Source organism: Gorilla gorilla, chromosome 7 (assembly GCF_029281585.2).
Source record: "Gorilla gorilla gorilla isolate KB3781 chromosome 7, NHGRI_mGorGor1-v2.1_pri, whole genome shotgun sequence".
NCBI classification, from domain to species: Eukaryota; Metazoa; Chordata; class Mammalia; order Primates; family Hominidae; genus Gorilla; species Gorilla gorilla.
This window is the reverse complement of record NC_073231.2, coordinates 150,671,191-150,688,382: the sequence shown is the minus strand read 5'-3', so window position 1 is coordinate 150,688,382 and position 17,192 is coordinate 150,671,191. Positions and strand designations below refer to the sequence as shown.

At 51.0% G+C, this 17,192-nt stretch overlaps 1 protein-coding gene across 16 annotated transcripts; it reads right to left on the bottom strand.

Moving 5' to 3' along the window:
* Positions 1 to 1,657: 1,657 nt before the first annotated feature.
* On the bottom strand, positions 1,658 to 17,119 carry ZNF7 (zinc finger protein 7). 16 transcript variants are annotated; one of them, XM_055348630.2, is made up of 6 exons: positions 16,990 to 17,076; positions 15,532 to 15,579; positions 15,018 to 15,144; positions 13,603 to 13,619; positions 7,126 to 7,242; positions 1,658 to 3,524 (listed from the first exon to the last, which is right to left on the bottom strand). In XM_055348630.2, the coding sequence occupies exon 6, from the start codon at positions 3,481 to 3,483 to the stop codon at positions 1,711 to 1,713; it is 1,773 nt and encodes a 590-aa protein (XP_055204605.1). In that variant the 5' UTR covers positions 3,484 to 3,524; positions 7,126 to 7,242; positions 13,603 to 13,619; positions 15,018 to 15,144; positions 15,532 to 15,579; positions 16,990 to 17,076; the 3' UTR covers positions 1,658 to 1,710. The 16 variants fall into 16 exon arrangements, with proteins under 16 accessions (XP_055204605.1, XP_055204604.1, XP_004047760.4 ...); XM_055348629.2 differs by having other exon boundaries at positions 15,018 to 15,177; positions 16,990 to 17,068; XM_004047712.4 differs by lacking the exon at positions 13,603 to 13,619 and having other exon boundaries at positions 15,018 to 15,177; positions 16,990 to 17,119.
* Between the last annotated feature and the right edge of the window lie 73 nt (positions 17,120 to 17,192).

Below are 17,192 nucleotides of genomic sequence, written 5' to 3'. Positions count from 1 at the left end.
TCTCCCCAGAGTCCTCTTTCCCCACTCCCTCACCCCAAGTTCTTCGCTCAACCATCTTTCCTTCCCAGTATCTTCTTTCCCCACTCCCTCTCATCACCTCTTCTCAGGTTCTTCTCCCCATATTTGTTTCCCAACCACCTTCTTTCCATCCCATTTTCGTCTTTTTTTTTCTTTTTTTTTGATACGGAGTCACACTCTTGTCGCCCAGGCTGGAGTGCAGTGGCGTGATCTTGGCTCACTGCAAGCTCTGCCTCCCAGGTTCACACCATTTTCCTGCCTCAGCCTCCCAAGTAGCTGAGACTACAGGCGGCCGCCACCACGCCCAGCTAATTTTTTGTATTTTTAGTAGACACGGGGTTTCACTGTGTTAGCCAGGATGGTCTTGATCTCCTGACCTCATGATCCACCCACCTCGACCTCCCAAAGTGCTGGGATTACAGGCGTGAGCCACCACGCCTGGCCCATTTTCGTCTTTTTCTCCACTGTCTTTATTTCCTCCTCACCGCGTTCCCCCCTACCAAAAAAAAGTGGGGCAACTAGGCCAGTACAAGACAGTCATCAGCCTGAGGGCCTGTGCGCACACAGGTGTGCTGGAGATGCTGGCATGGACAGGGGTGGGGGTACTTGCATTTGCTTGAGTGCTCGTTCTCTGACAGGCCCAGTAAGGCATGTTTCTCTACATTGTTTCCTCTCAGTACCCTCTCACAGTGCATGTTTTCAGATACACAAATAAGGCTCTGAGTTTCAGGGAGGGCAATGATGTCCTAGGTCACACAGCAAGCCCCTGGGACACAAGTGTGACCTCAGAACCCTTGCTGTGACACCTTGCTTCTGTGCCTGGCACTGGTATGTGCTCCATGAATGCCAACCACACCAGTAATGATGGCGTGTACCTGCTAGCCCAGCCTGCCTCTCTGAAGAAGGGGAAATGGCTGGGCCCTCTGGTCCTGGGTGGCTGGGTTAAGTTCTAAGGACCTAATTTGAAGTTGGAATTCTAGGCACTCCTGGACCTCCTCCAACATGAGCTAATGCATTTCCTTATTGTTGGAGCCAGTGTGAGCCACTGATACTTAAGGGAAAACAGTTTAGGTAAATTATTTTAACCTACTCAGTCTAGCAGCGCTCGTAGAGCCTTCCTTGTGCTGCTTCCTCATTCACAGGGACCTGTGACCTCAAAACTGCAGACTGCACCCTGATTTTGAGGGACACAGGCTTTATTAAACAGGTTAAGGTCAAACATTTCAGGAAATAAACATACATTTTGTATGAAGTTGGATTTTTTTTTTTTTTTGAGACGGAGTCTCACTCTGTCACCCAGGCTGGAGTGCAGTGGCGTGATCTCAGCTCACTGCAAGCTCTGCCTCCTGGGCTGATGCCATTCTCCTGCCTCAGCCTCCCAAGTAGCTGGGACCACAGGCGCCTGCCACCACGCCCAGCTAAATTTTTGTATTTTTAGTAGAGACGGGGTTTCACCTGTTACCTAGGATGGTCTCGACCTCCTGACCTCGTGATGTGCCCGCCTTGGCCTCCCAAAGTGCTGGGATGACAGGCATAAGCCACCACACCCGGCCTGAAGTTGGATATTCTTGAGAGCAATTCTGAACCTTTACCAACATTCTACATGTTTGTCAGTATAAACGATCCCATATAAAATAAGTAAGTTAAGGCTGTAGGTTTATTCACATATATACACATTTATATGTAAGTGGTCTATCCCGTGTGAATTTTTTGATGCTGGGTAAGCCTTGAGCTACGATTAAAAGCTTTGCCACAGTCATTGCATTTATAAGGCTTCTCCCCGGTGTGAATTCTCTGGTGTATAATTAGGTGTGAACGCCACCTAAATATTTTCTCACAGTCTTCACACTGATGCAGTTTCTTTATAGTATTAACCTTTTTACGGCTCACAAAGGTGGACCCTTCCAGGGCATTCCCATATTCGTAAAACCACTGGGCCCTAGTGTGTATTCTCTGGTGTTCAATAAGATATGAGCTCCGGCTGAAGGCTTTTCCACACTCACTGCACTCATAGGGCTTCACCCCTGCATGAATTATCTGGTGTTGGAAAAGGGTTGAGTTTTGACTGAAGGCTTTCCCACATTCACTACATTTATAGGGCCTCTCTCCGGTGTGAACCCTTTGATGTATTGTAAGCTGTGTGCTCATGCTGAAAGCTTTTCCGCATTGGAGGCATTCGTAGGGCTTCTCTCCTTTATGGATTCTCTGATGGTAAATAAGGCTGGAACTCTGACTGAAGGCTTTTCCACAGTCATTACACACATAGGGTTTCTCTCCAGTGTGGATTCGCTGATGCTGAATAAGGTGTGAGCCCTGAACAAAGCCTTTGCCACACTCATCACATTTAAATGGTTTTTCTCCAGTGTGAGTTCTCTGATGGCGAATAAGCCGTGAACTACAACCAAAGGCTTTTGTACACTTGTTGCATTTATAAGGCTTCTCTCCAGTGTGAATCAGCTGATGCTGACTCAGGCGAGAGATCCACCTAAAAGCTTTCCCACACTCATCACACTTAAATGGTTTCTCTACAGCGTGAATTCTCTGATGTGCAACAAGGCTTGGACTGTCTGAGGCTTTTAGAATTTGAGCTTTCTCCCCAGTATGCATCCTTTGATGCTGGGCTAGGGTGGAGCTCTGGCTGAAGGCCTTCCCACACTCCTTGCAAGGGTAGGGCCTCTCCCCAGTGTGAGTTCTCTGGTGTCTAACCAGCTGCGACTGCTGGCTGAAGGCTTTCCCACACTCACGACAACCATAGGGCCTCTCTCCTGTGTGGATTCTCTGATGGTGGATGAGGCTTGAGCTCTGACCAAAAGCTTTTCCACATTCCTCACATCTGTAGGGCTTCTCCCCAGTGTGGATTCTTTGATGCTGAATAAGTTTTGAGCTCAGGCGGAAGGCTTTTCCACACTCAGTGCATTTAAAGGGTTTCTCTCCCGTGTGGATTCTCTGATGCTGATTAAGCTGCGAGCAGAGCCTGAAGACTTTCCCACACTCTGCACATTCGTACGGCTTCTCTCCATGGCAGTTATTTGGACGTTTCCCCTGCAAGCAGTCAGATAACTTTTTTTGGCATTCTTGACATCTGCTAATTTTCTGTGTATTAATTTCCCAATGCAGAGCGGTGTCTGAAGTGGCTCTGATGCCTTTGCCACACACCTCGCATCTCTGGGACATCCCTTCCGCACTCTCTCTCTGACTTTCAAGAGGCTGACAATCCAGGCCGCTGCTTCCCAGCTCCTTACATCCCTGGGCTGCGTCCTTGGTGTAGGTCTTGGGAACCACAGTCTCCTCATTCAAACAGTTATTTTGGAAGGTAAAGCCTGTCACTTTCAGCCCAGGACTGCCCAGATGACTGTCTAACCAGACCTCAGAATCAGAAACGTCTCCAAAGCCAGGATTCTGAGGAAAGTCCTTTGGGGAGATTCTGACCACTGTCCCATAGGATTCTGATTTTAGGATGTCCATGTCCTCACAGGCCTGCTCATTTTCAGTCCTAATCGTAGAATCTGAAATAAACAGGAACAAACAAAGACGTTCCTTAGGCCCTGTGCTCAGAGAAATGATAAGACTACAAATGCAGGGGCCAGGGCTCAAGGCTCCCAGAATAGTTGCACTGAGCACTGTGAGGCCCCAGGTGGAAACATGCAAGAGAAGGCAGACCCTTTGACAGTTCTCAAAAGTGGTTTCATACTTTTTACCTTGTTCACTCATTCGATAGCAATGAATGTTCATTGCTGGGGCAGGGCTGGGGTCTGTGAGCAGAGAGATCCATCCCACAGGGCACTGGTGTGGGGCACAGTCCATGCAGAGGCAAAGAAGACAAAGCAAGACCGCAAGGGTGGGAAGCTACCACGGAGTAGGCTGCGGGGTCGGGCTCCAGCATCCGAGCTGGAGAGGAAACAGTACAGGGTCTGAGTTCTGAATGGAGAGCATGGATTGTGATGAGGAAAACAAGGCTGGAAGAGCTGCCAAGGGACTTACTACGTGAGCTCAGAAGAGCACTGGGCACCTATGCCGTTCATAGCTACTCCCTGGGGTGGGCTTCTCTGAGCAGGACCCAGCCCCCTCAGCTGCCTCCTGGCTGCTGCTGCCAACTTGCACCTGGCCACCTCCCCTGCTTCTCCCTGAGCTGTGCATGGCCACCTCTAAGACCACACTGACTTCTTCCCTGGGGCTGCAAGTTTCTGGAGGCCCCCAGGAGGCCTTCCAGACATCTGCGTTCCTTCTGGACTCTCCAAGTAAGCACAGGCTTCTGTCCTACTCTGTAACCCTAGAGGGCACCTCTGCTGAGGTCAGACATCTCCTTGATGTCTGTGATCAAACCATGACAGGACGCAACCACAACACACGGCTATGGTCATGACAACCACGGTCCCCACCACGACACAATCACGTTCACAACCACAACCACGCAGCCACAGCTATAACCAGCCCGAGTCTACCCCACATGAATGCACAGCCCAGTTACAGGGCTTCAAGCTTCGGTTCCTGCCCACTCCTAACCATTGGTGGTGAGTCTCCGGCTTCCAGAGATCTCCAAAGGTCTTCCTATCAGTCCTGGAGAATCAGAGCAGGAAGCCCCTTCAACCTCATTGTGCAGCAGGGATGCTCAAGGCCTGTGAGGACAGGAGGCATCTCCAGGCCTGGTCCTCATGTGCTGCTTTCCCTGCACAACCACACCACCTCAGCAAGCCTGCTCTTTCAACAGGGCTTACCTGACACTCCTCCCAAGCCTTCCCCTGCTGTGAAGATAAGAGAGCAGGGTGGCCAGGTGCAGTGGCTCACACCTGTAATCCCAGCTACTTGGTAGGCTGAGGCACAAGAATCGCTTGAACCTGGCAGGCAGAGGTTGCAGTGAGCCAAGATCATGCCACTGCACTCCAGCCTGGGCAACAAAGACTCCATCTCAAAAAAAAATAAAAATAAAGAGCAGCGGCAGAGAGAGCAGGGCCAGGCTGACAGCAAGGCTTTGTTGGGGGATGCCAGGAACCACCCACCAGGGGGCACGGTGGTGGTCAAAAGCGTGGGGGTGCACAGCTGGGACCTGGCCGCTCCTCCACTGCTCTGGGCCAATATCCTTCAGTATCTGATGCTGACTGTACCAGCTGGGGACAAGTAACATATCTGGGCATTTCTGCCTTGCTTAATGTATTCTGGTTTTGTGCTGCTGCATATTTTATCTAAGAGGCTACATCCCTGCCCCGGACTCTCGGGTCTGCGAGCAAGTGCTGGGTCCATCAACAGCAGCTCACACCTACTGTGGGATTCTATTTTTTTGTTGTTGCTTTATCACAGTAAGGACCACCTGCTACATATAAACCCACTGAACTATTTCTGCCAACTGTAGCTGGCTTTTCTGCCATGGCACCCTCTTTAAACTCTCCTGTCCATGTTGGAGACATTTTAATGGGCGGCTGGGTTTTAACTGGGCCACCTTATAGCTGAACCTCCTTCTCAGGGAGACTGAGCAGAAAAGATAACATGGGAGTAGCCAGCAGAGCCAGTGAGGCCAGGGTTCCTGACCACTCTTCCCACACATCACATGCAGACTTCCTGGGCGGCTGCAAGGCCCACAGGGTGTGAAAGGGCTCAGAAACCCTCCTTGTCCTTTGAAGCTGCCTAGGGGCATATGAATGGAAGTAAGATCACAGCCCCTACTTTTTTTTTTTTTTTTTTTTTTGAGACATCATCTCGCTCTGTCACCCAGGCTGGAGCGCAGTGGTGCAATCTCGGCTCACTGCAAGCTCTGCCTCCTGGGCTCACACCATTCTCCTGCCTCGGCCTCCCAAGTAGCTGGGACTACAGGTGCCCACCACCACACCTGGTTAATTTTTTGTATTTTTAGTAGACACGGGGTTTCACCGTGTTAGCCAGGATGGTCTCGATCTCCTGACCTCGTGATCCGCCCACCTCGGCCTCCCAAATCGCTAGAATGGCCGGCGTGAGCCACCGTGCCCGGCTCCACGGCCCCTACTTTTCACAACTTCGGACTGTCCAACTTGCTTCCCAAGGCCCCTACAAGCCGGTGGCCTCTGTAGGACCTGGTCCTGCCCTGCTGCAGCAGTGACAGTGATGACCCAGCAGCAACTGAAAGGGAGGTGAGGGGCTTCCTTTCTGCAGCTGAGATGCACGCAGACCCATCTCCCTTGTCACGCTGGGCAGCACACCAGCTAAGCAGGGAAGCAGAGCACCAGGCCAGGCGCCTGCCCAGCAGGAGCTGATGCCCGAGGCAGTGGGTGCCCTGGTTAGGGCTGAGGACCCCAAGATAGGCTGAAGTCCTAACTTGAAGCACCTCAGAACGTGACCTTGTTTGGAAACACAGTCGTTGCAGATTAATTAGTCACCATGAGGTCACTGGGGTGGCCCCTAACCCAACATGACTGGTGTCCTTCTAAGGAGACGGCCACATGAACACAGACACGCAGGGAGAAGGCAGCTGTGTGAAGGAGTCAGATCAGAGTGAGGGACGCACCCACAAGCCAAGGAACCCAAGGACTGCCAGAAAACCACCAGCTGCCCGGAGAGGCAGGACAGGATCCTTCCCTAAAGCCTTCACAGGGAGCACGGCCCTGCTGACCCCCCGGTTTCAGATTTCCGGCCTCCACAGCTGTGAGACAATAAATTTGTGTTGTTTTAAGCTTCCTAGTCTGTGGTTCATTGTTATGGCAGCCACAGGAAAGTAACGCACTCCTGGAGCCTGAGAGGGTCTGAAGGGAGCTGCCTCAGGGAATACGCTTACCTGAGGAGAGGTTACTGAATGCCAAACCTAACCCTTCACTTGGATCCATAGGTTTGTATCTTTGCTTAACGAAAGTATGAGTAAAATTAGAAATAGAACAAAATGTGACATGATTCAAAAACAAGCTCCGTTTTTGTGGAAATGCATGGGTTTTTGTGTCTTGGCTCTTCTGCAGTTTGGCCTCTCCCAAGGCAGCCCCACAACGGGTCTATGCTCCCTTCTAGGTGCTGGATGCTGCTTCCCCAGTGGCATTCCCAGGCATCCCAGTGTAGCCCCCACGACTCACCCACAGCTACCCACAGTTGTGAGGCCCCTCCTGCAGTTTCTCCTCACCCCAGGGCTTCTCTGCGATGGGGTCTAAGCCTCACCTGTCTTGGAGGTCCTTGGTGCCTCTGTCCCCTCTGCTCCCTGCAGGTCGAGGACCCATGGCTCTTCTCCCTGCTCCAGCCGAGAGATCAGCTCAGGCTTGAAAACCAGGAATCCTGCTGTGTGTGCGGCAGAGAAGACAACAGTGTCCGCATGACGGGACGTGTGCAGCACAGGGCTAAGCCTTCCCCAGTTTCCAAATGGAAAGGGGCAGGGGGGCTACAAGGCACAGGCCAAGCTCCTGCAGGGAGAGCGGGTGGAGGGTGAGGAGAATCTGGGGACACAGCAGCCCTTTCTGTCCAAATCTGTCCACCTCCTGTGGCTGGACAGCAAGGGATACCTGACTCCCACAATCTCCAGGCGACCCTGTCACCAAACAGTCTGCAAAGGACAGTCCGCCTCTACCCCTGGAACTCGGGAGAGAAGGAGAAGCCCAAGCTTCACTTAGCAGAGCCGGGCCTGTCCCTCAGTTCAGAGAGCAGAGATGCTCCAAGAGGCAGGGGTGGTTACAAAATAAGATAACAAACAACGACGAATAGACACAAACGAAGCACATTTTGCATCAGAAAGCTCCAAGGTCCAGTCCTCAGCCAGTGTCCTTCCAGCCTCAAGTCCCTGCACAAAGGATGCCTCAGGGCCTGCCTCCCTTGCTGCAGACTGGGTGGCAGAGACCTGTGGGGGCCCACCTGGCACCCTGCCTTCTTGGGGCCACCTGCCCCCATACCCTCTTTGTGCCGGTCAGTACAGAGATGAGCAGTTGATCCATGGGCCAGCCAAGGCCTGTTTAGAAGCTTCCTTCAGGGTTCCCCCAACTGGAAGGAAAGAGGCAGGCAGAGATTCCAAAGGCCTATAGCCAATAAGCCGAAACCCCCAGATGCAGGCAGGACTCCACATTCAACAGAAAATGCATATTCTCTCCAAGTACATGTGGAACAAAGAAACAGCCTTGGGTCAAGCCACAAACTGAGTCACAGACATGCCAAAGAACATACCACAGAACACGCGCCCAGGCAAATGCAACTCAGTGTGAAACTCACCACAAAATGGTGCTTAGATGCCATTAGCTACTTGGAAACTACATAATAAATGACTAAGTGGCAACTGTATTTATTATGAGTCAGAATTTATAGGATGCAGCCCAAGCAGTATGTAAAGATAAAATGTTATTTATTTAGAGATACGGTCTTGCTCTAGCACTCAGGCCGGAGTGCAGTGGCACCATCACAGCTCACTATAGCCTAGACCAATCCTCCCGCCTCAACCTACTGAGTAGCTAGGACTACAGGTGCGTGACACCACACCCAGCTAATTTTTAAATTCTTTGCAGACATGTGGTCTCGCTATGTTGCCCAGGCTGGCCTCAAACTCCTGGGCTCAAACAATCCTCCTGCCTCAGCCTCCTAAGTAACTGAGATTATAGGCATATGCCGCTATACCCAGAAAAATTTTATACTTTTAGATACATTTACTAGAAATGATCATTTTAAAACACAAATGAGGTAAATAGTAAGTTCAAGAGGTTGAGAATGGCCAGGCGTGGTGGCTCACACCTGTAATTCCAGCACTTTGGGAGGCCAAGGCGGGTGGATCACCTGAAGGTCAGGAGTTCGAGACCAGCCTGGCCAACACGATGGGAGGATCGCTGGAACCCAGGCAGTCCAGGCTGCAGTAAGCCACTGCACTCCACCCTGGGAAACAGAGTGAAACTTTATCTCAAAAAATTAAAAAAGCCAAACAAACACCACACACATCAAACTCACATAAATAAAAAGGAAGAAAATAATAAATCTGGGGCAGGATTCAGAGAGCTAGAGAACAAAGACAAATAAAAACATCCTCCAACCCAACCCCCCAAAAAAGGCAAAAGCAAAAGCCAGTTATTTGAAAACATGAATATGACAGACTCATGACAAAACCAATCAAGGTCCACTTAGTGAGAAGATGCTGCCAAAAAACAGAGAATAAGAGACACAATTACAAATATAACAGATTAAAAGCAAAGGAAATGCCAGGCAAGGTGGCCCATGCCTATAATCCCAGCATTTTGGAAGGCCGAGGCAGGACTGCTTGAGGCCAGAAGTTTTAAGACTAGCCTGCGGCAACATGACAGACCCCAACCCTACAAAGAAAGAAAAAACAGCTGAGCATGGTGGCGCACACCTATAGTCCCAGCTACTAGGGAAACTCAAGTGGCAGAATCACTTGAGCCCAGGAGTTCAAGGCTGCAGTGAGCTATAATCGCACCACTGTACTCTAGGCTGGACAACAGAGCAAAACCCCAACTCTTTAAAAAAAAAAAAAGAAAAGAAAATATAAATGCATAAATGCTAATCCAAGACTTTCCTTCCCCAAAAGCCCAAGGTCCCAATGGTTTTACAGATTAGCTCCACCAAGTTCTACTTGTATGCCAAATGCCATTTATCAAACATGTCAAAATTACATAAGGACAATACACAAAAAGAAACATAGGCCAGTTGCGGTGGCTCATGCCTGTAATCCCAGCACTTTGGGAGCCCGAGGCAGGCGGATCACAAGGTCAGGAGATCAAGACCATCCTGGCTAACATAGTGAAACCCCATCTCTACTAAAAATACAAAAAAATTAGCCAAGCATGGTGGTGGGCGCCTGTAGTCCCAGCTACTCGGGAGGCTGAGGCAGGAGAATGGCGTGAACCTGGGAGGCGGAGCTTGCAGTGAGCCGAGATCATGCCACTGCACTCCAGCCTGGGCAACAGAGCGAGACTCTGTCTCAAAAAAAAAAAAAAAAGGAAATATATATACATATATATATATACATTTCACTTATGAACAGAAACACAAAAATACAATATTGGCTAGTTGAATCCAAAGGCATATCAAAATTTATATATAAATATCGTGATTTAAGTAAGGCTTATTCCAGGAATACAAGAAAATATAACAATGTAATTTCCTGCATTAATAAAGAAAATAAATCACGTGTCTCAAATGATGCAGAAAAAGAATTTGAAATTCAGTATTTATGATTAAAAACAAAAAACAAAACTCCTTAGCCAAATTCTGTGGTTATGTAGATGCATTCCCTTTAAAATCAGGAACACAACATGCCCACACGGTCCTGTTTAACACTGTGCTGGCCACTGCAAAGGCAGAGATGGGAGGAGTGAGGGCTGGGAGGGAAAATACCAAACTCTCATTTGCAGGAATCCTCCTGCTGGAAAACAGCAGAATCACGGAGCAACACTGATTTACCCAGGGAGTTCCACAAAGTTGCCAGATGTAAGATCATCCTCCAGAACCAGCAGCATTTTTGTACTACAGCAATAATCAGCTAAAAATACATTCACAAAGCAAAAAAATCAAAACTTTTACATTGACAGAAAACAGTTTCAAAGCACTCCCAATAAAAATTCCAGTGGCTTTTAGGAACTCAACTTATTCTCAAATTTGTATGCAGCCGGGCGTGGTGGCTCAAGCCTGTAATCCCAGCACTTTGGGAGGTCGAGGCGGGTGGATCACCTGAGGTTAGTTCGAGACCAGCCTGGCCAACATGGTGAAACCTCATCTCTACTTAAAATATAAAAATTAGCCGGGTGTAGTGGCACATGCCTGTAATCCCAGCTACTCAGGAGGCTGAGGCGGCGAATCACTTGAACCCAACAGCCGGAGGTTGCAGTGAACCGAGATCGCGCCATTGCACTCGAGCCTGGGCAACAAGAGCGAAACTCCGTCCCAGAAAAAAAAGAATTAAACGGGTGAGTTTAATTCTTTTAGTATTCTTGTAGTATTAAGAAACACTACAAAATTAAAGCAAAAAACAAAAACCACCTCAAAATAAAAAACAAAGCCAAACTGGCCGGGCACGGTGGCTCACAACTGTAATCCCAGCACTTTGGGAGGCCAAGGTGGGTGGATAACCTGAGGTCAGGAGTTCCAGACCAGCCTGGCCAACATGGTGAAACCCCATCTCTAGTAAAAATACAAAAAATTGGCCGGGTGTGGTGGCACATGCCTGAGTAGCTGTAATCCCAGCTACTCAGGAGGCTGAGGCACAAGAATTGCTTGAACCTGGGAGGCAGAGGTTGCAGTGAGCCGAGATCGCACCACTGTACTCCAGCCCAGGCGACAGGGTGAGACTTTATTTCAAAAAAAAGCCAAAAACACAAATGAGCAAACAAACAAAAAAAACCAAAACAAACCAAAAGCAGGAAGCTGGCCCACAGCTGGCCCACAAGAGATTCAGGGAAGAGAACAGGGTTCAGAAACACCCCATTTCATAGATGAAAATGGTGGCTCCACATGTCAACAGGAAAAGGAGATAATCTTTTTTTTTTTTTTTTTTTTTTGAGACAAAGTCTCGCTTATTGCCCAGACTGAAGTGCAGTGGCACAATCTCAGCTCACTGCAACCTCAACCTCCCAGGTTCAAGCGATTCTCCTGTCTCAGCCTTCTGAGTAGCTGGGATTACAGGCGTGAGCCACCACACCCAGCTAATTTTTGTATTTTTAGTAGAGACGAGGTTTCACCATGTTGGCCTGGCTGGTCTCGAACTCCTGACCTCAGGTGATCCGCCCACCTCGGCCTACTTCAAAGTGCTGGGATTACAGGTGTGAGCCACCGAGCCTGGCCAAGGAGACTGTTTAATAGATGATGTTGGGGAAAACAGCTATGTGTGGACAAAATAAAACAGGGATTTTTACGTAACCCCAATACAGATGTGGAGCTGGGATACAGATGAGAAATACAAACTATAAAATCCACAGGAGAAAATGAAGCCCATCTCAGTGACCTTGGAGGAGGGAAGAACTTTTTTTTGAGACGGAGTCTCACTCTGTCACCCAGGCTGGAGTGCACTGGTGTGATCTCGGCTCGGTGCAACCTCTGCCTCCTGGGTTCAAGGAATTCTCCTGCCTCAGCCTCCTGAGAAGCCAAGATTACAACCACCCGCCACCACGCCTGGCTAATGTCTGTATTTTTAGTAGAGACGGGGTGTCATCATGTTGGTCAGGCTGGTCTCAAACTCTGACCTCAGGTGATCTGCCCGCCACGGCCTCCCAAAGTGCTGGGATTACAGGTGTGAGCCACCACACCCAGCCAGGGAAGAACTTTTTTTTTTTTTTTGGAGACAGAGTCTCGCTCTGTCACCCAGGCTGGAGTGCAGTGGCACAATCCCGGCTCACTGCAACCTCTGCCTCCCAGCTTCGAGCAATTCTCCTGCCTCAGCCTCCCAAGTAGCTGGGACTACAGGTGCACACTGCCATGCCCAGCTAATTTTTTTTTTTTTTTTTGCATTTTAGTAGAGACAGGGTTTCACTGTGTTGCCCAGGCTGGTCTCGAACTCCTGAGTTGAGGCAATCCGCCCGCCTTGGCCTCCCAAAGCGCTGGGATTACAGGCGTGAGCCACCGTGCCCGGACAGAACTTTTAAATAAAACTTCAAAGAGACAATCCATAAGGCAAAAACACAGTAATTACATTAAAATCTGACCTAACAAAGTTAACAAACACAAAAGAAGCAGAGAAGATTTTTTTTTAGACAGGGTCTCACTCTGTTGCCTAGGCTGGACTGCAGTGGCACAATCATAGCTCACTCCAACCTTGACCTTCCAGGCTCAGGCAATCCTCCCTCCTCGCTCTACCCAGTAGCTGGGACTACAGGCATGCAACACCATGTCCGGCTGAAAAAGTGATTTATAATACACAAAACTAACCTGGTACTTATCATATTTGATAAATTCTAAGATAGTCTTTTTTTTTTTTTTTTTAGATGGAGTCTCGCTCTGTTGCCCAGGCTGGATTGCAGTGGTGCGATCTCGGCTCACTGCAAGCTCCGCCTCCAGGGTTCAAGCGATTCTCGTGCCTCAGCCTCCCGAGTAGCTGGGATTACAGGCATGCGCCACCACACCCAGCTAATTTTTGTATTTTTAGTAGAGACGGGGGTTTCACCCTGTTGGCCAGGATGGTCTCGATCTCCTGACCTCGTGATCCACCCGCCTCAGCCTCCCAAAGTGCTGGGATTACAGATATGAGCCACCGCGCCCGGCCCTAAGACAGTGTTTTTATAAAACCCTTTCCCATCTCTTGGACGCATCTAGGAATTGATGTCATCCGCCAGGTGGCAGCTGTGACACACCATCACTGCCTGTGCCCCAGCTGCTCAGTCACTGCTGCAGGTAAGTCACCAGCACCATCATACAATACATGCTGAATTCAGCTGCTCTGTACACTGTCTTCAAAAGCTTTACCCTGTGACTTGGCACAGCAGCAGGACATTATAAATAGACAGAAGCCATGGAAAAAGAACAGCAGCTGTACCTTTGAGCCTGGAGAAGCAAACTGCTGCTGGGGGAATGACTGCAATTCCAGTTACTGGTACATCAGCAACTGTGTACACACAGGGCCTGAGAGAGGAGGACAGGCACAGCAGATGGAGCTGCTACATGCCAAGCAAGAAAGCTCAAGCACCAAGCTCACCGGATGAAGAAAACCCCAACACCACTTACGAAAAGCTGCAGCACCTCTAGATGGCCAGGCCCACAGGTTGCCATCATGTGGAAAGCATGGACACAGATAACCAAACCAGAGAGTGGGGTCACTAAAAGCTGTGAAGAAATATTAGAAGTACCCTTACTCCGGCTGGGCGTGGTGGCTCACGCCTGTAGTCCCAGCTACTCGGGAGGCTGAGGCAGGAGAATCGCTTGAACCCAGGAGATGGAGGTTGCGGTGAGCCAAGATCGCGCCATGGCACTCCGGCATGGGTGACAGAGCGAGACTCCATCTCAAAATCTCAAAAAAAAGACCCTCACTGCATGTGTCTTTTCCTATTTCAGTGAGACAGGGTAAACCACATCTAAATGAGTCTAAGAGGGCTCTTTAAAAAGTATAAAGTAAAATTAAATGATTAAAAAATGCATGTAATCAGTAGCATTCCAACTTTCTTAAAATAATGATGTGTACATAACTACATGTTTTACAAAGTAAGGCATCTTAGACAGAATGAAAAAACAACACCTTCAAAGCAATAAGACACAGCGGACCTAGAATATGGGCAAATGCCCTGAGCAGATATTTCACAGAAGAACCTGGCAAGCTAATGAGGGTGTGAAAATAGGCTCAAGCTCAGCAGAAATCAAAGAAATGCAAACTCAAACTACAACAGCCTCCCACCGTACACTTATCTGACTGGCAAAACAGAAAGCTGGACTTTGCCAGACTAGCCGGGACAGACGGGTACAGGCCTGGTCCAACACCCCAAGAAGCTCCTGGCCAACCAACGATGCCTGCATCAGTTCCACTCCTGATCCCCCAGCACAGGCACTCTCTCGGGGGTCTGATGCAGCAGGGGGCTTAGTCACAGGCAAGAGGCCCGGCAAGGCCCAAGTTAGACGCACCCCCCTCACCAAGTTGCAATCCAACCACAGTACACAGCTTGTGAGGACACAGGCATGGACATAAAGAGCAGCGCAGTGGCTGCCTGTGGCGGTGGTGGAGTTCAGAGAGGAGACTAAGGGCAGGACAGGAGGGGCAAGGGGATGACGGCATCTGCAAAGCAGCCGTGTGGGCGTCGCTGCCACCTCTTGCTCGTTGCACAACCTTTTCCTTGGATTTCTCCACCCAATAATTTCTCTTTTCTTGTCTAAGCTATTTCAAGTTTGGATTCTATTTCTCACAATTTAACAGGTTAGGAAAAAAAGAGGCTTTACTAACTCCCAGAATCCCACCCACTCCCTGGGGGCTGAACCCCATGACATGGGCAAAGCTAGGAACCAGCCTGGCACACCACTCATGAGTCCAAGCCCCCTGTGGAGCCCACAAGGGTCTGAGCGTTTGGCCTGCATACCCCAGCCTCTGATGGAGGCCTGGCTGGGTGGGTGCTGACTGATGATGCAGGGGAAGGGGCCCCGAGGTGCAGCCTCACCTAGTCCAGCCACACTGCTGTGGTTCTCCAGCATCACTTCCCTGTAGAGGGCCCTCTGGCCAGGGTCCAGACACTGCCACTCCTCCCGAGAGAAGTGCACAGCCACATCGCCAAATGTTACCACCTCCTGAAAGGACACACACCAGCACCCCAGGAATCCCTGGGTGCCAGCCCCCTTCTGGCGCTGCCTCATGACATGTCTCAGGCAGCTGCCCCATGGGGTTGGGCGAGACGCTCACCAGGACTCCCCTGCCTCTAATATTCTGGGGAGGGGCAGTCTCGGGGAGGAGGAAGGAACCCAGTCCATGGTGGTCATACAACCGTCCCCCCTCAAGAGCCTCAATTAGGCCCCGGTTTGGGCAGGGGTTTGCTCACTACCTTGGGGTTGGGGGCAAGGGGGCCTTCCTAAGCCCAGCAAGGGCCAAGGTAGGGTCTGGGCCCAGGGCCAGTGGGCAGAGCAGGAGGTGGGCCTTCACAGGACATGCGAGGGGAAGGAGGCAGTCAAGCTTCCTACCATGAGGCTCAGTGGTGGGTGGGCATCCACGTGTTCTGGCCGAGAGACCTGTTGGCAATTATGAAAGGATTAGAGGTCAGGGTGCCAGAAGGCCGACTTCCAGGCTAATCAAGGGGGTGCTGTGCTCTCTGCTCCTTTACCTCCAGCCCCAGATTTCTCTAGCAGGGACACGGGGCTGGGCTGAAGCAGCCATGGCGCTTGAGTGAAGGAGGCCCACTGAACTCTTGTTCCTCTTTAGAGTGTATGTGTGTGTGGCATGTGTGACTCACTCCACAAAGCCGTAAGAAGTGGATGCCACGTGCCAGGCACTGAGTAATGGGGATACAGTAGTGGACACGAGGACCCTGCCTTCACGAAGCAGTCTGGCGGAGGAAAGAGTTAAATAACCACACAAATAAGCACACTGCAACCACGACAGCGCTCAAGTACAGGGAACTATGAAAGCCACTTAGACTAGAACGTTCAGTGTAATGGGTCACTTCCCCAGGGACCTCGGCCAAGGTAATGGAGGTGGAGAGAGCACTCCGGGCAGCAGGAATAGCATGTGAAAGGGCCTGAAGCAAGAAGAAATGGGGTTGGATGAACCAGTGTGGGTAAATTCCCGACAGCAACGGAAGGCAGTGAGCGACTGGAGGTTGGAGAAGGCAGGAGCAAAAATGACAAACTGTAGGGAAGACAAGAGTGGACATGGAAACCCCTGCCCTCAAGTACATAAATTCCAGTCTCCAGCTCACCTGTCGCCAGGATGGAACCAGGCACAGGGATGTAATCTGATATAAATCGTTCACCTCAATTAAGCCAATGACCCCAGACCCTCTACCTGCCCAGGCATTCCCCCGGGAGGTCGGAATGGGAAAAAGAGTCTTCGTATGGCAGCTTCTGGCCCAGAAAGTGGTTTGTGGGTGGAAGCCCCAGGTCACCGGCACAGGTAGGCTGATCCCCCCCACCTGGCTCCTGACAGTAGGAATGCCCGGAATAGCAACCAGAATTTAGAGAAGACAAACAGCCTACCCCACCCAAGGCACCGTTCTTTCCTCCATTGTCACTTATCCTAGGCCTTCCAGGGCCATAAATAGAAAGAGAAAAGGCTCTAGAAGGAGGTGATTTCGCAGGAGGAGGAGTCAGGGCCACGGGAGTGGACCCAGGCCTGAAGAAAAGGCCGCAGCTGGAGCTCGCCTTGCTCAGGCCCCTGACACCGTGGCTGCCACGAGCGGGGTCTGCGGGGAGCTGCGAGACTCGGCCAAACGAAGCCCACCTCGCGCCGCCGCGGGGGAGGGTGGCTGGGCTCGACCACCTCCCACGCCAGGCGCTCGAGGCCCCGCAAAGCCCCCGCGCTTTCCCGACTGGAGGCCCGGGGGACGCGGGGACCCCAGTGCCGAAGGCGGGAGGGCGCAGGAAGCGATCAGGGATCACTCGGACCGAGGACAACCCGAGTCCGCGCCCGCCGCGCCGACTCACCCTCCCTGAGGACCACCCGAGGTTCGCAAACGCGCGACGCCGCCGGAAACGGGCCTTGGCCACCCGCGTCCGCCCCGCCCCGCAAACTTCCGGCCGCCCTGGGCCGCTCGGAGGCCCGGCCATCTCTGTGGTTCTTAGCCCCGCCTCCCAGGCTCCGGAGAAGGGGTGGAGTCAGAGCCGAGGAGGGGCGAGGCTGGGGCCCG

What these genes read in the sequence shown, in the direction of transcription:
- ZNF7 (XM_004047712.4), bottom strand. Translation starts at nt 17,112, where the DNA reads ATGGCCGGGCCTCCGAGCGGCCCAGGGCGGCCGGAAGTTTGCGGGGCG. An exon ending in CAGCAGTGTGGCTGGACTAG is followed by an intron (nt 7,243 to 15,017) that starts GTGAGGCTGCAC and finishes CCGCACACACAG; the next exon opens with CAGGATTCCTGGTTTTCAAG. An exon ending in ACCAAGGACCTCCAAGACAG is followed by an intron (nt 3,525 to 7,125) that starts GTGAGGCTTAGA and finishes TGTTTATTTCAG; the next exon opens with ATTCTACGATTAGGACTGAA.